The sequence below is a fragment of the Erpetoichthys calabaricus genome, chromosome 12 (genome assembly GCF_900747795.2).
Source record: "Erpetoichthys calabaricus chromosome 12, fErpCal1.3, whole genome shotgun sequence".
Classification (NCBI taxonomy): Eukaryota; Metazoa; Chordata; class Cladistia; order Polypteriformes; family Polypteridae; genus Erpetoichthys; species Erpetoichthys calabaricus.
The window spans coordinates 102,260,210-102,286,747 of record NC_041405.2 but is presented as its reverse complement, the minus strand read 5'-3'; the positions used below and the strand labels follow the sequence as shown (position 1 = coordinate 102,286,747).

At 37.1% G+C, this 26,538-nt stretch overlaps 1 protein-coding gene across 1 annotated transcript in view; it reads right to left on the bottom strand.

Annotated features, from left to right (window-relative positions):
• enox2 (ecto-NOX disulfide-thiol exchanger 2) overlaps positions 1-26,538 on the bottom strand; it is a 587,323-nt gene that overhangs the window by 243,510 nt on the left and 317,275 nt on the right. Inside the window, exon 3 of the mRNA XM_051935340.1 lies at positions 13,262-13,393. Coding sequence (XP_051791300.1) covers positions 13,262-13,393 — 132 coding nt within the window. The remainder of the gene's footprint in view (positions 1-13,261; positions 13,394-26,538) is intronic.

Here is a 26,538-nt window from a genome sequence, read left to right as displayed (position 1 = left end):
CTAAAGGCATTAAAAGGCAATATCCATTTAATTAAACATTTTTCATAATAAAGACTTCGGATATTCTTACATTTACCTGGGAATAATAATGAAGTGCATAAACTGTTAATAGTCTCATGAGTGGAAGTTGAAAAAAATTAAAAAATAAGTAGTAATCTCACTGTCTTTAACATAAATACAGATATCTAGTAAAATAACATGGCTCTGGTGTGTATTTAGGTGAAACAAACAAATTCATGACTTTCCATGAGGGTAATATTAGCACAGATTGCTATTCAGTTGCATTAACTGAATAAAAATAAAAATGTATATCACTATTGTTAGCAAAATGGCTTTCAGTAGAAGTTATTTGTATTACGAAATGTATAAAATTAAGTGGTTAGCACTGCTGTCTCATGGATCCAGAGTTCAGACTTTGAATTCTGTATTCAGTTATTGTCTGCGTGGAACCTGAATGTTGTTCTTGTGTCTATTTGGCCTATCTGGTTTTCTTATTATGTCTTCAAAGTTGTGCATGTTATGTTTATAAGTGATTCAAAACGGAAATTGTGGGTGGGTGTTCTTTGCAATGGATAAATAATTCCCTGTCCAGTAGATGTTTCCCACTTTGCAACCAGTGATGCTGAGAATAGGCTTCTACTCCATGCAATGTCCAATTGGATTAATGTCAATGTCAATTTATTTATGGAGCACATTTAAGATAACATCAGTAATGCTTACACCAAAGTGCTTTACATAAACCATATGTCTATGTTGAGATGGCAACCTCTTGTGGAACTTCAGAAATCAAAGAATATTGGGTTATTTCTTTAATGAAATACATCTTCATAAAATGTTCACTTGAAGAAGAACAGAAGATAAAGGAGATTGGACCGGACCAACCTGACTTCAGTAGCAGGCAAGTGATTGAGGATGAGCTTACATTCAGACTTTTTCCATTCTTGTTATGACAGAGTTGGCTAACTGGATGTGGTGTAAGTAATGCCTTGTTTTGCTTTCCATGTTTGTGGTTTCAAAATGTCCAAGTGTTACTGACAATGACTGGGTTATGAGACCTAAAACATCTTACTGAAAAATGAAAGTGGCATGAAAGTAGCTGTAGACATCTAGAGCAGTGTTTTTCAACCAGTGTGCCACAACACAATGGTGCACTGTGAGAGCTACCCAGGTGTGCCATGGAAATAATAGTGTAGTGCACTGGAGTCTGAACCTGAGAGGGACAACCTCCTCAAATGGTCAAGGCCTGTCTCAGGAGCACAGGACTGCCTGAAGAAGCTGATATACAAGCAGTTCCGTGATTGTTATGTTGCAGACATGGCACTTCAAGCACTTCAGATGCATCTCCAAGCTGCTAGAGTGCATCTGCCTGGTTGTGTGGCTGCCAACAAGTCTCTCAGGACCAGTGCATATTAGTCATACGAGTCGCCTCTGAGGCAGAGAGGGGCGGGCAAAGTAACAAAACAACTGATAGACGTCAGCAAAGTCGTCACTAAGTGCTGTGTCTGTGAACACTGATCTTGGAGCTGCATTTTTACTGGCTTCTCTGGTAGCCCCACCCCTTCGGACAGTTAAGCACATGTATGAATATAATGTGTTTGTGGTTAGTAAGATGGTGGTGTGCCTTGGGATGATTTTGGTTACAAAAAGTGTGCCACTAAAGAAAAAAGGTTGGGAAACACCGATCTAGACAATAATATAAGGATAATTTTTTGGCAGGCTTAGTGAAATGACTCAATTAAATCAGAAAGCAATTGAGAAATTGAAGGAAAGGAGCACAAAATTTATGCTCAAGGAAATATAGGTATCCTGATTGAAAAGGCAGAATAGGTTTCAGGTTGGACTTGTCCTGTTGTTGTAGCACAAGACAGGTTGGAGGGCAGAGGCAGAATAAGAATTGGATTGGACTTATACTATGGATGTATTAAAGGACAGATGGAAGTCCACATTATTGGTATATTATGGAGGTGGGGGTGCAGACTTTATGGTGTGGATTTTGGCAGAATGGGGAACTGGGTAAGTTGCCAAAGGATTCGGCAATTTAGAGACAGGTCTAGTATAAAATCTGAGTAGCAGGTACACCTGTTCCTTTCCACATCTATAGCCATGGACTGAAGTTTTGGAGCACAGTAGAAATTGGAAAGCTGGCATCAGATTGGGCAGCATGGTGGAAAGGGTATAATACATTTTAGGCTGGATTTGTCCTATGGGTCTGGTACTGGACAGGCCAAGATGGACATTGGCATTATGATGAGGACCACAAGAGCATGTGGAATATAGATAGATAGATATAAAAGGCACTATAAAATAAATAGATGTGAAAGACACTATATACAGTGTATATAGTCATATACAGTCATATGAAAAAGTTTGGGAACCCCTCTCAGCCTGCATAATAATTTACTCTGTAACGGCCGACCCCCTACCCAGCCGGCAGCCACACTACCAGGACTTGTGGCCTGGATAAATTACTGAGGTGAACCTACTTATACCAAGCCGTACCTCTGACAAATAATATTTTCCCCTCAATCGATGGTTAAACACAAGCAAACAAAAGCAGATATGTAAAATAAGCGCAGAAATATATTAAACACAATGACAAATATAATAATACAAATCCCGATGTATAATATATCTATATACAGTGCATCCGGAAAGTATTCACAGCGCATCACTTTTTCCACATTTTGTTATGTTACAGCCTTATTCCAAAATGGATTAAATTCATTTTTTTCCTCAGAATTCTACACACAACACCCCATAATGACAATGTGAAAAAAGTTTACTTGAGGTTTTTGCAAATTTATTAAAAATAAAAAAAATTGAGAAAGCACATGTACATAAGTATTCACAGCCTTTGCCGTGAAGCTCGAAAATGAGCTCAGGTGCATCCTGTTTCCCCTGATCATCCTTGAGATGTTTCTGCAGCTTGATTGGAGTCCACCTGTGGTAAATTCAGTTGACTGAACATGATTTGGAAAGGCACACACCTGTCTATATAAGGTCCCACAGTTGACAGTTCATGTCAGAGCACAAACCAAGCATGAAGTCAAAGGAATTGTCTGTAGACCTCCGAGACAGGATTGTCTCGAGGCACATATCTGGGGAAGGTTGCAGAAAAATTTCTGCTACTTTGAAGGTCCCAATGAGCACAGTGGCCTCCATCATCCGTAAGTGGAAGAAGTTCGAAACCACCAGGACTCTTCCTAGAGCTGGCCGGCCATCTAAACTGAGCGATCGGGGGAGAAGGGCCTTAGTCAGGGAGGTGACCAAGAACCCGATGGTCACTCTGTCAGAGCTCCAGAGGTCCTCTGTGGAAAACGGAGAACCTTCCAGAAGGACAACCATCTCTGCAGCAATCCACCAATCAGGCCTGTATGGTAAAGTGGCCAGACGGAAGCCACTCCTTAGCAATAGGCACATGTCAGTCCGCCTGGAGTTGGCCAAAAGGCACCTGAAGGACTCTCAGACCATGAGAAAGAAAATTCTCCGGTCTGATGAGACAAAGACTGAACTCTTTGGTGTGAATGCCAGGCGTCACGTTTGGAGGAAACCTGGCACCATCCCTACAGTGAAGTATTGTGGTGGCAGCATCATGCTGTGGGGATGTTTTTCAGTGGCACGAACTGGGAGACTAGTCAGGATAAAGGGAAAGATGACTGCAGTAATGCACAGAGACATCCTGGATGAAAACCTGCTCCAGAGCGCTCTTGACCTCAGACTGGGGCGACGGTTCATCTTTCAGCAGGACAATGACCCTAAGCACACAGCCAAGATATCAAAGGTGTGGCTTCAGGACAACTCTGTGAATTTCCTTGAGTGGCCCAGCCAGAGCCCAGACTTCAATTCGATTGAACATCTCTGGAGAGATCTTAAAATGGCTGTGCACCGACGCTTCCCATCCAACCTGATGGCGCTTGAGAGATGCTGCAAAGAGGAATGGGCAAAACTGGCCAAGGATAGGTGTGCCAAGCTTGTGGCATCATATTCAACAAGACTTGAGGCTGTAATTGCTGCCAAAGGCTGTGAATACGTATGTACATGTGATTTCTCAGTTTTTTTTTTTTTTTTAATAAATTTGCAAAAAACCTCAAGTAAACTTTTTTCACGTTGTCATTATGGGGTGTTGTGTGCAGAATTCTGAGGAAAAAAATGAATTTAATCCATTTTGGAATAAGGCTGTAACATAACAAAAGGTGGAATAAGTGATGCACTGTGAATACTTTCTGGATGCACTGTATATTCCTCCACCAAACCAGCAAAAGTGAAAACACCACATATACAATAACAAAACCTCCCTTGCCCCTGCTCACGTATAACAAACACACACTACAAATAATAACAATGGATGAATACTGAAATGTCAATGAACGTGAAATTGAGTCGGGGTAAATAACTGTCCAGAATACCGATGGCTGATCAAAATGGTTGTGTTTGAATCTCCCGAATAAAATGGAACAATCTCACGGTGCTTCCTCGGCGAATGGTGGATAATAATGTCCAACACCGGGGTTTCTGGCTATGATTGAGCTGTCGTGATTCCGGCAGAATGAGAAGCAAACTGGAAAAAGGCGCGTTGTAAATACTTAATACTAAATACTAAATTTCTTTTGCCTCTGTAAAAAGATGTATATTGAAATTAATGTTTGCATTGGTAGGTCAAGGCAGGCTGATGCCCTGCAAAGGCTGAAAAATAAGGCAAAGGCATTAACAAGTTAAACAACCATGAAAAATCCTCTGGTCCAAAAACAAAGCAAAGTTCTTTAGATATCAAAATATTTCATTTTAAGAATTCAAAAAGGATTTCCAAAACAAGGCAGGAGCAATAAAACAGGAGTAAAAATAGGGTTGCACAAATGCCTAAAAAATCCAAATAAGCACCAAACAGAAACAGAGAACCAAAATTCAGAAAAAAGCACAAATCAAATATCAGGAACAATCACAATGCCAGAGCAGCCATGTTATTGGCTGTATCTACTTAAGTACTGATAGGGGTGGTTCCCCATCCCAAAGATGGAATCCATAAAGAGCAGAACACAAATAAAACTAATATATACAATACTAACTTAACCAAAATTTGCAAAATAATTAAAACACATCCCCGTATACAATTCTGTACATAAAGCACAGAAATTATGAAAACAAAACCATAATCAATAATTTAAAATAATAACCAGAAAACAATAAAATGGCTAAAGAAAATGAAAACAATTAAGCCAGGGATAAAACCCTGCATGAATAACACTGGTGCTCAAATCTACTGTGCCCTTTGCAAAATAATAATAATAATAATAATAATAATAATAATAATAATAATGCCATAACAATAATTAACAAGTATTATCAAATAACTGTTGTCCTCAAATTTCAAAATTTAAAAAGCTGTCCAAATGTTTAGGCAGAAAGTTTATAACGGTATGACAAAAATGACCAAAGACACACTAACAACATGAAGGACTGGCATTCCAGCATTCTGTTTCCAGGATTCTATCTGTTGTGGAAAACACTGCTTCAGAAATATCAGGTGGATGAGTGTTCAAAATTTTAAATGGATAAACAGTGAGTAAATAACACCGCACTCTTCCAGAAGGACTGGTAATTACTCAAATCAACTTTCAAATAATTTTTGGAATGGCAAGCTGGATTAAATAACCCATAAAATGTACTGTATCTCATTCTCTGTGGTAAGAGAGTTAGTAGTGTTTGATGGCAATATGCACAGGTACCATTCACTGTGCCAAATGCTCCTTTCAGTTAACTGCATAATTAATTTATCTAGTGCAATTCTCTCTTATTAAGTTGAATTCATGTGCAAATTAATTTTATTTTATGTAAATGCATTTCCACGCTAGCTTTTAACACCAAAATTCAAAAAGCACAATTAGGCAAGTTGGCAAGCTGTAAAGTACATGAGATTAATTGCAGTGGTGTGTTGCATATTTGGAAGCTCAACTTTCTTTCATTGTTTTAATTAGCCTATTCACTGAAAGTGTATTCCTCAAATGTCCAAACAAATGGGGACTGTTGTGTTAATTAAAACACATATATTTTAAATGATACAGCTGAAAAAATAACTTTTAGATATAAAAGGAGCAGACAAAATAAAAGAAACATCAAATTAAAAAAAAGAGTTCAGATTGATCTAACTATATCCCAGTTACAAAGGCAGCTGCTTAGATGAGTCACATAAGGTTGATTGTCATTTAGCAGTATGTGTCAGCTATAACATAGGAGTGACAATTAGGAATTTCACATGTGAGCTTTCAAAGCAACAAGAGGCAAACATGCCAAATAGTCAGTGCCCAAACAGCAGGAGCACTGGGAATAACACTGTAAAACTATTTCACGCATCAAGAGAAACGTTCAAAAATTATGGCAGCCAGTTGTGCTTTGGGTATGAAAATTCTGGCAGGGCTTAGTGTCTGTGACTGTCAGAAGGAGCTTAACCATCCTGAGAAGCCTGCTATAATAAGGAGTTGTGCAAAGTGTGCATGTCTATGTGTGTGTAAGTGAGCAAATGTGAGCAACAGTGGCAGCAAAAGAGAGAAATATAATCAAGCATTTAAACAGCAACACTTACAACTCTTACGAGATTCACACCTCTTATTAAAACAATTAGACTGGCTAGTTGACCAGAGGCTATCTCGGGAAGCATTCTGGCTTGGACTGAATAATAGCCTGGAAGACTGGAGCTCAGGTAATGTTCCCACTTACAGTGAACAGTGTGAGGCAAAGCTTGTAGTGTGAAAGTGTATGAAATGGACACGCTACAGAATAGATCACTGCAGTTGCATGGAAGGAGCCATGGAAGATTGGAGAGCTGTTGGAGAATGGGCAATCGAGTAAACGGCTTGCAGTAAAACCTTTAGTGAGCAAGCGAGGTACATTTCACAATATATTAGACTACCAGCTTGAGTTATGTCATAAATAAAATCACATAAGATGAAGATCAATTAACATACTATTGTGTCATACAGTACAACCACCAAAGGACAGAACGGCAAGATGTTGCAATATCAACATCACATAATCAATACTGAATGCAAAAATGAAAATGAATATTCATTCAATAAACAGCGCCATGCATGGTTACATACCAGTCAACACTAAACACAGCAAATGTAATTCAGTTCAATGAGCCATCTTCAACTTATTTCCTACATACAGGCAAGCTTTACCTTTAGAGAAAGCCAAGTAAAACTTTTGTAAGGTTCTACATACCATATCTGTTACCAACTTCTAAACAAGGAGGGACATCTGTAATGGTTTGAGTAGCCTTCTTATGGAAAATACTAAGTCCCATTGTTGCTCTGCATGACCATATAATGGCCAAAGAAAATGAGATGATTCTATAAGTCATGCCTACTCTTATCAGGCAAACACTTTTCCCTCATCATGTTCAAGAGTTTGTCATTAACACCAGGATGTACTCAAACACCTTTCATGGCCTCCTCAATCACCATATCTAAAAACCAGTGAACCTTGATGGGAAGTTCTGGAGCACAGAGTGCAAAGTAGATTTCTAACAACTGTACATTCCTTCATTCTTCTAAGTAAATGTTGAAATATCTCACTAGACAAAGATTTAAGAAAATAATTTATTCCATTATTCAGACCAACAAGCATACTGCTATATGTAATTTAATTGGGTCACTAAAACATATTTGCCCCTCTCAGTAACAGGTTAGTAGCTACATTTAATATTAATGAAACACTAAATTATTCTGAGATAGTAGAGAATGAGGTGCATTCAAGATTAAGCCATTTACAGACTAGTAAATCTCTCAGACCAGATAATATGTACTCAAAACCTGGGGAATTATGTGTATATAAAACTGTTAATGTTCATTTCTCAAAATAACTGAACACCAGGGAAATTTGTTAGATTTAAAGCACATGGCAGGAAAATTAACAGAAGAAAACAAAATCAAGAGCCATTTTCTTAGCAAAGGTGTTCTGCGCAGAGTCAAGTGGGATGGAAAAAATTTAGTTTTACTAGAACAATGAATGTTTAAACCGAACCAGTAAAACATTTGATTATAGTGAAGCAAATGATATTACACTTTCATAAAGCTTTAGAATAAGATTACAAGAATTTTTCATGTTAGTTCTGGTTTAAATATGGGGCTCCACAAATAATTTATACAAGTTAGTTAAATCTGCTGAAACCACTAATTGAGGTTGAATAGCAGCTACCCTAAGTCACTTCACAGATATTTATGTCACGCCCTGGTGTCCTCACCTCAGGTGACAACAGGATCTTGAGGACGAGAGTCACTCTGACAACAAGGGAGGTAAATACAGCAGGTGCAGCAAGCAAAAAGGTGTATTTATTGGAAAAAAAATAAAATCAATGTTCAATAAATGCAATACAAAAACAGCAACAAATATTTAATTAATAAATAAATAAAACATTTTCATTAATGGCACAATAAATAGTAGAACCGCCATGTTATACCCCCTTTAAAAAAAAATAAGAAAGCAGAAACAAAAATCTCTCTCTTTTTAAAGGGCTCGAGGTAGACAGCTCTTAAAATTATACAGAAAAAAAATCCTTCTTACTCGCTTTCTCTCACTATCTAGAAACTCGACGAAAGCTGGCTTGCCCTGGCAAAACTGGAGTAACTATCTTCCTGTCGCCCTGCACCAACTGAGATGAACTTGACTCTCTCTTGGTCTGAACTGAGCTGAGTAAGGTGAGCAAACACACCAGGTGTTATCCAATCACCTGACCAGAGTCTTAACCAGAGTGACCTCTTGCCCAGGTCACATGCCTAACCTGAACCTTATATTTGAATGCCGAGCCACACATGAGCACATGTACAGTAGTTGCCATCCTGCAGCTCCCCATATCCACCATCCAACCTGTTCACTCTCTCCAGTCAATTTCTCTGAAGCACCACAATTTATAACCATGACTTGCTGCACCAGAAGAACACAGAGATGATGCAGATGGGCAACAGGCGTGTGTTTGAGGGCCCATGAAATAGAAACCCCTGCCACCACACTATCCACTTCAAGACCAGTAAAACTTGGCTATTCCCTGTGTGCAGCCGGAGAACAAACTGGGAACTAAACACGTTCCTTTTTCTTTTTATTAAAATGACTGGGCTTTTAAACAGATTAAGTAAAAAATAGAGTAAAGTTCTTCTAAGATGATATATAGAAAGGTGCTTCCTCACCACATAAATTAAATTGATGAAAGTAAATGAAGGGTTCCAGAGGTAAACTATTATTATCTAAACTGTTATTGATTTGTTGAAGGTAGAAATCACACATTATGAAAAAGACTGGTTAATTAAACTAAGAAGGTTTATCTTGGGCTTAAGAAAACAGGGACTGAGGGGTGACAGAAGCATACAAAACTATAAAGGAAGTTTGAGTTGTCAGTTGTTATGTTATGAACTGTTCTTCAAGAAGATCACAGGAGCTCAGATGGAAGTTGGTTATAGAAAGTATTTGCACAAATAGTAGTAGTACTAGGGTGTTGTACCTGAAGAAGGAGCCCGAGTTGCCTCGAAAGCTTGCATATCGTAATCTTTTTAGTTAGCCAATAAAAGGTGTCATTTTGCTTGACTTTTCACCACAAATATTAGAAAAGACATCTTGACACAGAGAAAACATGGAACAAATGATCAAATAGAGCAGTTGACTGAAATTTAGTGACAATCAAATACCAAATTAATAATATTTCAGAAGCCATTACTATGTCATTTATCTGATTTTCTTCATAATGACATGTTTTTTCATAGCTAACTTGCTCAAATCTTTTAATGGTATTTATTTACTGTTAATATACAGTGTCCGGTACTGTGTAAACATTTCAAGGCACACATGAAAATTATCTTTAAAGGAAGTTATGCAGGCAGTATATGTTTAATGACACATAGAACTGCTATATAACATTAGAATAGATGCTGATTTAATAAAAGATTTGTTTTTAAAAGAAGTCAGTATTTTGTGAAGCCACTTTTGGATCTGAGAAATAGTTTTCAATCCATCAGTTTTCACTAGGTCTCCCTCAGTATTTGCTGAAATGCAAGTCTAGATCTTGACAGCGCTGCCACCATTATTCACAGAACACAGCAGACAGCTATCAATGAACTTTATGCCTACTCATCTTTTGACGCAAATATCAGTTTAAATCACCACTAATCACTCTGTAAGACTTTCTGTCAAACCACACTTTCTGGTCTTTCATGTACCACAATCTCTTCTGTTTGTTTCTTTCTTGCAAAGATCATTTGTTAGCTGCAGAAAGATAGTGCCCAAAAAGATGATTTCTTTTAAGACTTCTCCATCAGGTTGAAGTGTATACTTTGGTGCCAGATGACATGGCCAGATGCCGAAGAAGCACTTCACTGGATTCCCTTCTGCCTCTTACAGAAGTGACCTTTAATTATTGTTCATCCTAACCTCATGGTTACAGACAGCTTTTTGGACCCTCCACTGTGTTTGCTGTCTTTAGCTCGCTGAGTTTCATCACATTTCTTTAGGACAGTTTGTAAAATACTTTTTAAAAATCTGATTTGGTGTGGAATTGCTTTCTGTCTGTAGACTGGTTGACACAAAACTATGATTTTATATCTGTCAAAGTATGTTAGCTTAACCTTTTCCAAACCTCTCCTCTAGGCCTCCTCATATTTGTGGTTAGCAACCATTATTATACCCTTGTGTCTATTAAAATGTACCACTAACCCACCAGTTTAGGCTGACTAATACCTCAATAACTGGAATCAGGATGCGCGTTACAAATACAGCAAGTGGCTGGAGTGCCTTAAAGTGAGTCTGTGTTGTTCTAGACATCTCAAAAGGTAAAGTTTTTAGAAAAACACAAGAAATCCGTGTTACATTTTACATTAACAATGTGTATTTGCTGCTGAAAGCACTACATAGCAGTGAAATAAATACAAATGAACACTTACTGCCCAGAGTTTTCTTAAGTGATTTAGATAGATAGATAGATAGATAGATAGATAGATAGATAGATAGATAGATAGATAGATAGATAGATAGATAGATAGATAGATAGATAGATAGATAGATAGATAGATACTTTATTAATCCCAATGGGAAATTCACATTCTTCAGCAGCAGCATACTGATACAATAAATAATATTAAATTAAAGAATGATAATAATACAGGTGAAAAAAACAGACAATAACTATGTATAATGTTAAATATTAACGTTTACCCCCCTGGTGGAATTAAAGAGTCGCATAGTTTGGGGGAGGAACGATCTCCTCAATCTGTCTGTGGAGCAGGACAGTGACAGCAGTCTGTCGCTGAAGCTGCTCTTCTGTCTGGAGATGATACTATTAAGTGGATGCAGTGGATTCTCCATAATTGATAGGAGCCTTCTGAGCGCCCTTCGCTCTGCAACAGATGTTAAACTGTCCAGCTCCATGCCAACAATAGAGCCTGCCTTCCTCACCAGTTTGTCCAGGCGTGAGGCGTCTTTCCTCTTAATGCTACCTCCCCAGCACACCACTGCGTAGAAGAGGGCGCTCGCCACAACTGTTTGATAGAACATCTGCAGCATCTTATTGCAGATGTTGAAGGAAGCCAGCCTTCTAAGGAAGTATAACCGGCTTTGTCCTTTCTTGCACAGCGCATCAGTTAGTGACTCTTCTACAGGTCCTTGACCAATTGAATAAACCCTACACTGAAATTTTGTTCTCTTTAATATTTTTATTTTAATGGCCTAAAGATTGTCAGATTGTTACTCAGGAAAATGATAGCATTGTAAGGCTACATGCAGATTATAATAATGAAACAGATGCACTCTGGGACTTTAGTGCATTAGAAGAAGCTTTGCTACTGGAGGTATGGTAGAGTGGTAAAGGAGCACTGCTTATTCAGTAGTAGAACCTTCCATCTCCTTCCTCGGCTGACCTGCACTGCCGCTGCCAGCACCCTGATTTTCCATAGCTCCTTATTGTGGATCCACATGCTCTCATTTGCTCATCTACCTCATTCTTTTTCTGTACATTCACACTACCAGCTGTGCATCTCATCCCACCTGGGACCAGAGACAACACCATACCACTCAAATTTTTTAACTCCATTTGCCAATTCAAACCAGCATCCTTAAGGAGATGCTCCAGTCACCAAGCGCCCAGGTCAATGGGTTTTAGCAGAGTAGATGTGTCTCCTGCTTGTGCGCTCAATACACCTTCCCTCTTCCACAATCTGCACCAGGTTCTTTCAAGGACAGACACTATACCCAATAATTCTATTACACGGCACTTCTTTTCTCCAGATTCTACCCTCTTTATAATCAGAATTTTAATTCCCAGATATATTGTATTTTTGTGATACAATTAGCAAATCATATTTACTACTAAATGAAAATATTAAAATAATTATAGTACACCTCCAAAGTATGTTCTAGTGTCCTTCAGGGATAACCAGAAGTTCCTGAAATAGACATACCTCAGAAGGGCACTGGAACATAAAAGATTCCAACCCATCCTTTAAAGTTGCCAGCAAAAAGAAGACAAAAATGGCTCCAACCACATGACCGTACATGAAGTGTATAAAGAAAGGAGATAAGGATGAAAGTTTAGCTCAATTGTGTCCATCAGAAAAAAGGGAAATAAGCCTGAAAAGATACTCCAGGCTACAACATTTTTATAAGACAAAGAAAGAGTGCCTACTCTATTAACTACAGCAGAGCCTCTTCACTGAGACAGTTAAAATCAAGATAAAGAATCCCTGTCCTGATAACTGAAGAAGCAATATCTATGTGAGCTGTGTTTTCTTTAGGCAACTGGCTTCTTAACCTGCTGCAAAGAGAAATGTCCATTAAAATGTCCCACGGCTGAAGCAGAAAACATTGGAGAATCTGTTTGGACTGCTGAAGCACAGCATTTCAGTCACAACATGTCGACATTATACTAATATACTGGAATTACACTATTTACATCTTCTATTGTATTGCAGTGTATAATTGGTTACTTTTAAATATTTAAGGCACAAAACCTTCAAAACAAGAATCCAGTGACTTAATTTATACTTTACAGAAAGTAATAACAGATTGGTAGCTTTATATTCAAGCAGTAACTTTAGTGCTTGGCTTCAAAGCTATAAGATTTGTCCATTCCAAACGGTGGATGAATAAAGAGCAAGACTTTTCATATTATAAAAGAGTACATCTCTGATGATCATTTGGGTAATACAACCAAATGTCTCAACCAGTTTCTGCCTTAAAATAGGAACTACGTATTATCTATCATAATCAGTAAACAATGCAGGCTTACCAGAAATAAGAGGCTGTCCAGTCATGCCTATGGGTGCCATCCCTAGGTTGTTCATTGCAGTTGCCCAAGCAGCTGGATCAGACATTGGCATTCCCATTGAGCTGGAGTCCACAGCCATATTTCTCACACTTTCTGTAGAAAGAATACAAAATGACAGACTACAATTATTTGATATCTCATAAAATTCTAAACATAAAGCATTTCACTGTTCAAAAAACTCAAATGTTTATATTTATTACTTATAAATACTAACAAAGAAAAAGCACCCACTTATCATCTTTCATAAAAGCACTGCTTTAGAAAATATGATGAGAATGCCATCATTTCACTTATCACTATTTCACACCACTGCATCTATTGCTGTAGGGAGGCTCTGCTCCTTGGTGACACTGTATTAGAAAAGGAAGGTTTGGAACATGAATGAATATTTCACACCACAATATCAAACTTAAACTGGCACCAGATATTTTATTTTAAAATAGCAATACCTTGATGGTTCATTGCTTGAAACACACTTTATTAAAACCTTTTAACAGTTTACATTTTTTCTACTAGTACTCTAAAAAATGCATCGCCTCTTGTTTTATTTTCTGAATTTGTGAGAAAGAACACAAGAAAGTGAATTCCAGTCAATGCACCTTGAACAGAATTCATATTTAGTTTGCTAAAACATCTTCTGTGGCTTTTGGACACAACATCATTATTGATGCAACCTGGGGTCACTGTGTGCTTCTGTCTTTCACCATCAGACACTTTCAAGTCCAGTCACAGATTCTCAATTGGGACTCCGATTCAGCCACTCCGGGACATTAACATTGTTGTTTTCCAGCCATTCCAGTGTAGTTTTACCTTTATGCTTGGGGTTGTTGTCTTGATAGAAAATAAATCTTTTCCCAAGATGCAGGTTTTTTTGTAGATTGCTTGAGATTTTCTTCCAGAATTTTCATGGCTGCATTAATTTCACCTTCTAGCTCCACAAGCCTTGCAGATTGTGCTGCAGAGAAGCTTCTCCACAGCATGGTGCTGTCTCCACTGTGCTTCATTGCTGGGACTTGTGTTTTTGTTAATGTGCAGTGGTTTGTTTAAACCAAACATGGCATTTAGTTTCATGGCCAAAAAGCTTAATTTTGGTCTCGTCAGACCATCGACACTGCTTCCAGCTGACTTGATTCTCCTATGTGCTTTCTGGCAAACTCTAGCTGAGTGTACTGTAGAAATAAACACTGTTGTTGTGTTTTTTAACATGGCTCTCTCTTTGCCATTCTCACAAAAGCTGGTGAAGCATTCGGGCAACAGTCCATGTATGCATGTGTCTCCAGTCTCATTCACTTTAGCTTGCAACTCCTTCAGAGTTCCCATGGGTCTCTTAATGGGCTCCCTTACTAGTCTATTTCTGACAAGATTACTCAGCTTTGTAGATGGCATGATCTAGGCAAACTTACAGCTGTGCCATACTCTTTCCATTTCTTGATGATTGATTTTCCTGACTCCAAGGCATATTCAGTGACCTGGACATTTTCTTGTCTCCATCCCCATGTATCTGTCCTTTTTAATCACCTTTTCACCAAGTTGCTTTGAGCATTCTTTTGTCTTTATTGTGTAGGTTAGGCCATGATTCAAACTCGCCATAACACGGACCCCCAAGATAGGGTGCATTTAAGCTACAATCAATTGAAAACCCTTGACTACAAATAGGTGACCTCCATTAATCTAATGATGGGACTTTTAAAACCAACTGGGTGCATCAGTGATGGTTTAAGTGTGTCATATTAAAGGAGGCGAATACCTATATGATGAATTATTTTATATTTAAAATTTGTAATTAATTTAGACTACTTTGCAGAAATCTTTTTCACTTTGCCATTAAAGAGCCTTTTTCTGTGGCTCATTGTCAAAAAAGCCAAATTAAATCCACTGTGACTCAATGTTGTATAACAATAAAATGCAAATACTTCTAAGGGGGTAAATACTTTTTATGGGCACTGTATATAAAATTACCTGGAATGCTGGAGCTATGAGTCAGAATATGCTACAAACTGAATGATTAAGCTCCGCCACACAATGAAGAAAAAAATATCAGTCCTTGCACATATCCCTTAACAGCTTTACTTAAGACTTTGAACCCTGTGGGCAATTTGTTAATAGTCTCCTCTGTCCAAATACACATTATGTACAGTATGTTACTATTGAGGTATCCATCATTCAATGAAGCTGAAGCATTTACATGAGCAGCTTAATTTTTTAACTAATTTATGTGTTAAAGGGTTGCTTCCCTGGATCAAATGTATTTATATTTATTTAATCTTTTAGTTATTTTTAAAATACTATTTTGTATATTGCATCAGTTCTGTCTTTGGTTCTCTTCTTTTTATGTGTTATGTAATACTATCTGTGTAAGCCCGTGCTGTAAAAAGCCGGGGTTTCGTTTTGCCGATGTGCTCGCCTCGCTTCTGTATTAGCGGCTAAGCGAGTGACTCTTTCTCCAGAGGTTTCGTTTTGCCGACGTGCTGGCCTCACTTGCGTATCCTCGGAGGTGCAGCCCTTAGCCCGACTCCACCTCTCACTTCCGGGCCAGACAGACACTCTCAATTCCACACACAGACATTTATATACAAGATTGTACAGTTTATTAATTATTTTGTATTATGTTAATGTATGTAGTATGTATTAGTTTTCTTTATTTTCTGCCCTGTCATCTTTATGTGGAGCCTATGGAAATGGGGCCACCTTATGATGCAGCTGGAAGGGACTGACCCCAGCTAAATAAATGGAGAAGATGTGATGTTCCCACCACAGCTTCAACATTGCGTTTTTGATTCCTGTTCTTTGGTTTGTGATTCGTTTTGATATTTGGATTTCCTTTCTTTGACCATTGCATTCATTTAAAGGTATTGTTTCTGGCTGGTAATTAACTGGATTTGTTTGGTTTTAGGTTTTTGCCCTTAAGGCAAAGCCTATTTTGCTTCTTTTTGTTCATACCTTGCCTTTCTTGTTCAAATCCATTTAAGAAAACTTTAAGTAAAAATAGCTCTATAAATATAAAGGCTATCATTTTGAGTTTGGGGCTAGGCTGTCATTGGTAAGGCCTACACAATGAGTTTAGCCCTGTGGAGATGGCAGGTCAGGTTTTAATTTTTTATTAAAGCCTGCATCCCTTTTTGATATATTTGAGTGGCCAAGCATCATACAGTATATGTTATCTGCTTTAAATAAAGACTGGCTTCCTTGTTCAGTCTATCATCAAATATAATTGATATTCAAGTAGTAAAACTAAAAATCTTACTCTTCAGAAGTGAGAAGGGTTATAGGCTCATTATTTGTCAAGGTACTTTCTTATTTTTAAATTATACTGCTGTCAAGAAAATCAAAAAGTAAACGTGCTTCATTTGGAATCAAATAATTATCACAAAAATGTCTATAGCTATGACAACCACAGCATTTGCGCAATTAGCGCTGATAGGTCAGCGATGAAACACTTTTTAAAAGATTTCTGCCTTACAAGTCAAAGTAAGAAAAAAATAACAGAATAAAATACTGTATGAGATGGGCTAAAAATCCTGTACATACTTATTTGTATGCACTGCATACCACAGAAATTATCATTACTGATAAAATGTATTTCATAAAACATTAATTCTGAAAATTCATTCAAGAAAACGATCGATTCTCAATAAATAATAAGATTCTCAAGATCCTGCGGTGGGCTGGTGCCCTGCCTGGGGTATGTTTCCTGCCTTGCGCCCTGTGTTGGCTGGGTTTGGCTCCAGCAGACCCCAGTGACCCTGTAGTTAGGATATAGCGGGTTGGATAATGGATGGATGGATGGATTCTCAGGATCAATTTAGGGACCTCCTATGGTCTCAAGTTTTTAATTCCAGTCAGTTTCTTAATCAGTAATTCATTCTGGCATTTAATTAAATTCCTTAGTTAATAAGGGAGCAACAAAAAGGTATTTGATCCAGTCAGAATTTCTACAGCATACCATATATTTATACGTGATGTCAAATCTAGGATAAAAACTAAAAACTAAATACAAAATATATTAATTTGTTAGAAAGTAACACCCCATACAAAAACGAATCGACATCCTAACTGGATATGCCACCTGTGTAGTTTCTCTAGTGCTGCTATGTCATTTTTCTAATATGGAGACAAAAACTGTGCACAGTACTCTAGATGAGGCCTTACAAGTACAGTATAGCTAGTCATAACCTCCTTTGATTTGTACTCAACATATCATGCTATATAACCCACCATCCTATTAACTTTGTTAATTTCTTCTGTACACTGGAAGGATGTAAAACCTGTAATAACAACAAAAGAAACATATTTGTTACAGCTGTTGCCTGGTCTTACAAAACACTTGTTTTGGATCATGCCACAGCCTCTCAAAGGTGTTTAGGTCTGGACTTTCTGAAGATTTCAGGTTCATATGTTTTTAAATATACTTAAACCAATTAGGGCTGAGTTCATTTGACAACAATATGTGCAAGAGAATTATGGATGGAAAATACTGTATGTAATGTACGGTATGTGCACACGTCATCCACACTGTCACCACTAAACAAAAATGACTGGCGTATGTGGGAGAAAAAATGAAGTATCTGGTGATAAACCCCCATAACATGCAAACCTCTTATAGACAGTGGCAGAGTTGAGACTTAAACCCAGTCTCCTGGAGGCATCCCATTGCCTTTAAATTTATTTGCATATGTTTTTGTGTTTGGATCATTACCTTGTAACATTATAAAGTTGCAACTTAGCTTCAGCTCATTGACAACTGACCTAATATTCTGCTTCAGAATTAATTGATGGAAATTAGGGTTTATTTCACCAAAGGCAAGTTGTTCCAGTTCTAATGCAGCAGAGCATCCATAAACTACACTAGCGACTAACAGTGAGTGTGTGGCTATGTTGGTGTGACCCTTGGGATAAAGTGGTTGATCTAGATGTCCTTTGAGATGGAGTCCTCTCCTTCAAAACTGTGCATAGCTCTGAGCAATTTAGAAAAAGAATGAATGCATGACACTTTGTGTTTACATATAACCATTTAAAACATTCCTTTGAAAACAGTATCTTGAAAGTGTGCAAATAAAGATTAACTAAGCATTGTCAGATTAGTGGCATTAAACCAAAACAGTGCTTATACCACTGGAAAAGCAATGGGATGTAAATGAAAGCCAACAGCAAAATAAAGATTGATGACGTACAGTACTTTTCATCATTAAGTTTCCATATGCATAGCAGTAAGTAGAGAAAAGCAGCTACACATTTATTCAAAAAGAGGACATTCTGTCCTTTTTAATAAAACAGGCCCTGTGCCTTCAACTCAAATACCCCAAAAAACGGACAGAGTGGGTGGCAGTATATATTTGAATCTTTCTCTAATCATTTGAATGTTACAAAGCTAGCACTGGTCCTGCATTATGCCTTGTAAACACACAATCCATCCATCATCTGTACATTTACATACAAAGATTTAGAAAGACTTTGCTTTGAAGCTTTGGAAACATAAATGAGGGTAAATTAGTTGATGCTATTTTAGACTTGAGCTGTGAAATACATAATATAAAGAAGCCAACTTCCAACTTTCAAAATAATAGCAAAGTCTTGAATGGGCTGAGTAATTACATCATAAAATAGCTTTCTAGTTGACATCCCTGTTTGAGGAAGGTGAAATAGTGGCATTTGGCATCTTGCTCTTGAACAACTTTGAGTTGCATGGGCAAATGAACAGGTCTTACAGCTCCCCATCCTTCTGAACTGAGGAAACGGGTGCCACGTAATCAGGATTCAGTATCTCCTGATGCTGGGAAACAAGACTACTGTGGAGAACGCACCCCAAAGGAGGAATAAATGGTACCAGACAGTTTGTTAAAAGGTTTGTGATTTGGTTTCAGCTCAGGTTAAAAGAACCACAATGCCAAAAAAAAACCACATTACTGAGCAATGAACTCTACACAAATTCATCTCCATGTTTGAAAATTAGGCTATTTATTAGGTACTGTATAGCTAAATTCCTCTTGAATTTTCAATTCGTAATTCCAAGAGGCAAAAGCTATCCTGGCAGCAAACTAAGAACCAGTTAGGTAACATTATTTGTAGAATATAATCATGCACACACCAAACACTCACCGACACTGTAACAATTTAGAGTTACCACTTAACCTAACATGTATGTCTTTAAGATGAAACTTGGAGGAAAACCCCATGTGGACATGCAGACTACATAAAATGACCATGTTGAATTAAAACCTGAGACTCTGGAGCCGAGAGACAGCAATGTTCATCACAATGCAATTATGTCAACTTGACCTTAAAAAATTCAAAAATGGAAGCTGACATTTTCTGTAAATGTTAAAAATTATGTTGCTTCTTCTTACTTACCTTCACTCAAATCTGGCTTTAACTTAATTTCATTTATTATTCATGCAGAATAATTCTGCAATACTGAATTATTTAATTCTCTTGCTTTGTGATATTCTTAATTGCTATGAAGCCTCCCAGTGAAGACCGACTTAATTGAATACTCCATTCATAAAGAAAAAAACTTTTTGGCATATTCTATATTTGTATTATCTGTCAAAATCATGGCAAGAGATTGTTTATTTGGGACGTACTGAAGTGTGTTTTCTTATGCATAATTAATACGCACGTTTAGCCGGCTTTGATTTACTCTTGTATAGCATAAACATTTATATAGTAAATTGAAAATGGAAAAAACCTAATATGAAAGAAACTAATAACAGGTGGGATCGGCTACAGCTAAAATACTGTCATTGTATTGCTAGGCTTTGTTCATTTAATCATTTAACACTAATGCAATCGGATCCAATTAGCCATATGTTGCCTACTTCTGCACTATACACAGAGAAATGCCCAAAACAGAAGTAAAATAAAAGTGAAATTACATTTTAAACCCAGCTGTCTTATTGTATGTCTAGTGGATTAATTTTATGAAGCACTGCACCAAAAAATGACAAGTCAAATGTATGGTCACATGAGCCAATATAATTCCTTTTGTTCAAGCTTGTAAAATGAGCATGAACCAGAAATAAAACATTTGAACAATCATCAATACCAGTCTATTATTCATCCATTTCCTGCCCGCTCTTTTCCCAGTACTGTATACAATATGTTAGTTCAAGCCTTCAAGTCAAGAGAAATTTGCAGTATTACCTGGAAACACACTTTTGCACACATCCATATTTTCTCACACTGGGCCATATCGAATTCTGACAGTCTAATTGTTTGCTTATTGATTGATTATATGATAAGTATGGTGAAAATATATGCATGCATGTGAAGAAATCATTCTCTCGTCAAAATGACCTAAACAAGTAGAGCTGTTCAATGTGCTATCGTGCTGCCCTTAACCCATAATATAAAAATGGGATTATCTGTAATGACATTGAAAGATTATTATTTTATTTCAGAGTAAATCTTAAATCGTTTGCATCTTTTCTAAGTATCTAGGGATTTGGGAATGTGCTGAATTTAAATATGTTCGTATTTATTTTGCTTTGTTTCTACTCCAAAGTGTTGTTTTCCACAGGCTCCATCATTTTCAGGACTTGGAGTAATCTTCCATCTTTAGCTATGGTATAATAGGTGATTTTGTGATGTGTGAGGTCATTGGGACATACTGAAGGTATAAACGTCAGTGGTATGGATTTCCATGCCATGTAAGTTTGTTGATACCTTCAAAACAAATCATGTTTACAGTCTTTAGCTTTTGTTTTCAGGACTTTAATTTCTGCCAAATTTACAGTATTTAACTGCAAATTTTGGTTTATGTAATGTTTTTTTTTTTTTTTTCAAGAGGTAATAGTATTTACGGTTTTTGACTAAAGGTTAAATAAGGACAAATGTGTTTGGGGATTCCATTCTGATGCCAGATTGCTAATCGTTTGAGGCAACAAACTCCACCCTGATTTTTGGTTTTCTTTGTATTCATTTCTTGGTCTTTCCATATTACTCCACTTAAGGTCAGAATTTTATCAGGTTTATTTGCACAAGACACCATACAGTAGTTTCCATCCATAGTTCTAATGTACTGTAATTATTGACCTGGAGCACTTATGTGCTATTATTTGGCAGTTTATCATCTACATACAGTAAGTCCACTTCATATAAACCTTCAAGTTACAAACTTTCAAAGTTGCGATCGTACATGCCCAATACAGTAATTAAAAAATTACTTAAATAATTAAAAATTATAGCGTAACTTCAAATTTCACAGCAGTGCATAAGTTAGTTAGCATGTCTTGTGCTAGGCAGAGAGCAAAACCAATGTTATTATTGTTTACATTCTTAGTCATCAGTGTGCATCCTCTACACGTGGTTGTGCCTTTGGCTGTGTCTCTGTTTATGCTGAGTTAACACACTTTATTTCAAGGCCCAGAAGTCTGGAATTAAGCTTGTTTAACAAGAAAACAGGAACACAGCTGGAACCACATTAAGAGTAAGTTCTTCTTCACTCAGAGAACCACATTAACGTTACATACAAAACTTGTAGTGTGGTGGAGCGCAAGTGCAATAGGGGCCTTCGGTCGGATCTAATGAACAGCTTGTTCTTGTTGACTTGTCTTAATCAACTCTAATGTATGATCTTCAGATATGTTCTTCCAGTCAGAAGTACTGCCCACTTAATGAGAGCTTTTATTTTGATACAGTCAAATTGGACTTCGTGCTGGAAGGACTTTTTTTTTCTTGTCCTCACTTCAAAACCTTCCATGAATCTTCACAGTGAACACTTACTGGGCATCAATATTAAGTGATGGGCAGTACGTGTTGAGTGATGTTGCCATCCGATTGCTCACTTTGTGTGTGGTGGCTGAAACTGGATTTGAAGACAATCATGTAGGATCATTTGCTAGCAGTAAGCGAGTCTACTGTACTGAGATCAGCTGATGGAAAACAATGGGAATAAAAAATAACTTCCAGTTGTTTGTTGTTAAAATGCACTAGAAATCTATAAGAAAAAATATAAACTTTAACTTTTAAAAGCATGTTCTTGTGTGCTGTAGAATACAACTATGTTTTCAATAGAAGTTGATGAGAGGTAGGGTAGGTCTGTGTACGTAGGCCACCTGATAACGTAAATGGCAATATCAGCTGACGGAAAACAATGGAAACGAAAATCAACTTTCTGTTGTTTATTGTTAAAATACAAAAATCTGTAAGAAAATATAAATAATAACTTTTAAAAGCTTTTGCTTATGTACAAACAGCTGTATTATTTCTATAGGAGTTGAGGGTTAGGGGTTGCATTGTGTTTGTTGGGTGCCTAGTCTAACTTTGCTGGACTTATGTACAAAGTGGACTTGCGAACACAATCTCGGAACGGAACTCATTTGTATGTAGGGAACTTACTGTACTGTAGTATAAGAACTCTCATCACTTTTTAAACCATATGCATAACAGATTACCATGCTCAAAACAGCCATACACCAGAAAGTCTCCCTAGGAGGGATTCCAGTTCATTGACAGCTATATTGAACCATTACAGAAAGAAGGCCCTTCCTCCTAGGACCGAGTTGGGTACAAGTGCTGTGTGGTCATATGGCACAAGTGAACTCATCATTAGCACAAATGGTAGTATGCTCAGTAGTGAAGTGTTGGTAGTCCAAACCCCCATATAGGGAGATCATCAATCATCTTTATTTTATGTAGCGCATTTTCTAGAGAGAATCAACCCGAGGATTTTTACAAGTGCAGAATCATACCGGATATCAATTGTTTACATTGTGTGGCAGTCATAGAGTCATATGGTGAGTCAGAGGTGTTGGCTGAACCAGCAACCACATGGTAGAGTGTTTTACTATTTGGTCATGATAAATGATAATGAGACTTACTGTAAGTCTTCATGTTGTTTTCTGATTGATTTTGATGTACTGTATATTGAAAGGCCAACAGGATAGCTTACCCCTTGCCCACTAATGTAATTAGTAAGTGATACAGGAAGCACTGAAAAGTCACAAACACATAATGTATCTTGAATAGTATAAAATACAGCATACACTTACAACAAAACAAACATGTAAACAATGAGTAAAACTTAATTCTGGTTGTGATGACACTCCTTTGCCATAGTCTCAATGTTTTCAGAAATGAAGTGCCCTGGTGCTCTCTAATCCAAGATGTCCAAAGCAGTCAATAATCTTCAATGATCCTTGTTGACCAGATCGCAGGTCCTAAAAACCAGTGCATGCTTCTGACTCTGCTGAAGATAATTGGGCCTGATTCACTCTTGATGGAGGACATCAAATTCTCAGCACGAATGTTGGGCCAATTGTTGGAGCAGATCAGGAGAAAGTAGACTGGGGTTACACATAAGATCTTTTCATCTTTTGTCAATCTAACACCCTGGCTCTTGCAATTTAAAATCAAGTAAATTCATCTTAAAGAGTTATTTACAAATACTCATTGTCTGGCAATTCCTGAAATTGTGTCAAAGTGAACGAGATACACAGAATGCTGGCAGGACAGACTCCAGCCCCCATATCCTTGAACAGAATTAAACCATCTCTAAATGTTTGTACTTAAAAATAAATCCACATAAAATAAGTTCCTAGCAAGATTGTGCAAAGTTAACAGTTAATTCTGAATAACAATACAGGCCAGTAAATCTGTTCTGAAATCTTAACCAACTCAACTGACTGCACTTGATCTTTATTCTGTAATAGTGACCCTCACAAGAATGAACAGCATGCAATCTAAGTTTACAGTGTTGTAGAAGAAGTGAATTTTCAACAAATATAATATTAGAAATAATTTAAATTAAACAGAAAAATAACACTAGGATTTTTATTTCACTTTGAATTGTTAAAAGTGATTTGGGTGAATAAGTTACAGAAATTCTACACAAATGCATTTTAATTTCAATTTACACAGTTACTTTGTGCTCAGTATTTTCTTTAACTTTACATTTCCTGTGGAGCCTCATATCCATAAATAACATTTTTAAACAAAAAACAATGTGAAAAAACTAAGACTATGCAGGTTCTTATATTTAAAAGCAATTTAGCTCTGTAAAAGCTTGCATGTAATTGTATATGTGCTATAAAGTAAATGAGACCTCATGTACAAAACAACATACCATAATAATCCAGCAGGACTGAACAATACCGCAACTAAAGAATGTGTCGAAAGGAAGTGTTCAAAACAAATAAGCATTGCATCTGCAACTCCCCTGCGCAGCATCTGATTACATAACAGGACTTTGTCTAATTGTGTGTTTAACTATAGAAGCAAAGTTTTCTGAGGGAAAAAACACACACTTTGACTAAAATATAAAAAGAGCTCCAGCAATTTTTACATTTAGCCAAGATTGCTAAAAACACATCCACAGAAGAAGATGTTTATATTAATTTTCAGAGCAAGGATAAAACTAAACAATTGCATTGTCTCTACTCTTTCATAATTCCTAGCTCAATGATAAAAACAAAAAAAATTGTATTTTTAAACTATTTTAAAACAGAATGCAAAATCAGAAATAATCTGATGTCTTATCTCAGAATTATAAGACATTCAGTGAAATCTGCCAGCATCGCATGACAAACAAGACCCTGGTGTACTATTGTAACCTATACAAACAAATATATAAATAAATAAAAATGAATAGAAAAAATGGTCTCCAGCCATTATAGAATATTCTCTTAAAATTAAAAATATACATATTATAACGCTCTCAACTTTAACTAGCCAAAAATAATGTTTCGAGCTGTGCCTAAAAATTAACCTTTTTTTCTGTACATCTCATTTGATATGAATGAAAGTTCAAAGACAACAATAAATAGTAAAAATGTATAAACTACGTATTATTTAATACAGATTCCTCATTTTTAGAATTCTAAGAGTGATGGCTTTTGCTCACAGCAGTATGTGCTCCTGCCTCACCTCTGTCCAGTCCATGGCTGTGTGAAGTTTGCACTTTGCCTTCATGCCTTTTGCTTCTGGGTACATTGTTTTTCCAAGTGATGTGAGTGAGTGCTGTTGTGCTGTATTTGTGACGGTGTCTTGTGGTGGACTGGCAACCTGTCCAGTCCAAATGCTGTTTAAATTGACTCTGACCTCTGTGACAATGAACTGAATAAAACTAAGGTCAATATTTACACACAGACGCATAGAGTACAGCACACTTTATATTGTCAAAGAAACACCCGTGCTGGGTCTTCCAAGCAGGTGGTTTACAAGTAAGGGGCAATAAGCCATGTACATTTATTTCTATAGCACATTTTCATACACAGGATTAATGCAATGAAGGAGGAAGCCATGTACCAACTAGACCAGAAAACAGCACTCTGCAGGCGAGGTCTTTACAGGATGTGTAGCTCTCTCACATTTTTATCCATTCATACCACAAAATGTAATGGTAAGAGTTGCATGTGACACAAATGTTTTAACACTAGAATTACCAACGCCTACGAAAAAACTCATAAATCCGGCCCACCTTAAATCCCTTCGCACCTCTCCGTCATCGTCTTTTGTCTTGTAAATGTGCTGATAAGGACAAGCAGCAAGCAACCTGCTATTCCATCCCCCACCGCTGCAGAACATGCACAAAGTTCTCCCAGCTCATGCCTTGATTATCTGGGAGTGAAGTACTGGAGTTTTAGAGTGGAAATAATAGATCGTTATTTGGAACACATGCACTTCATGTGTGTTCCATTTCTACAATAATCTGTGTAAACACATTGTTAAAACAGAAACGTTTTCTATATTTTAGTAGGCATAATCTATATAATGTGTGAAGCCTGAAGTCCAAAGATCAAATAAACACTTTCACAAAAGGTTCAAGGATGATACAACAGCTTCCGTGGCGTAGCAGTACGATTTGCTGACTTGTAATCAAGAGTCCACAGTTCGATCCTGGCTGCCTCCTATATTTACCGTTTTCAGTAGTGAGCTGCTCTTATTGTTAATATTATACAATAAACACACACATTTGGTTTGTGTCTGTAACAGCCGATGTACATTTATAGTACATGTAAAAGTTACCTTTTTTTTTCATTTGTATTCTCTCAGTCACGGTCACGATACATGCTACCGCCCTCCAACCCAGGGATCTGACGCTGTTACTTTTCATCTGAAACTGGGAATAACTGTAAATGTGAGTGGTGTTTTGAAGCAATGGAACTGGACAATTCTCTGATCTGGATGAATAAAAGCTGACACACAAACGCTGGTGAATCTGCTTTATTCGTATCTCACTGTCACTTGATTTTTTTTTTTTTCAATTTTATTGAGTGTTCTTGCTCACGCTGAATTAGTAT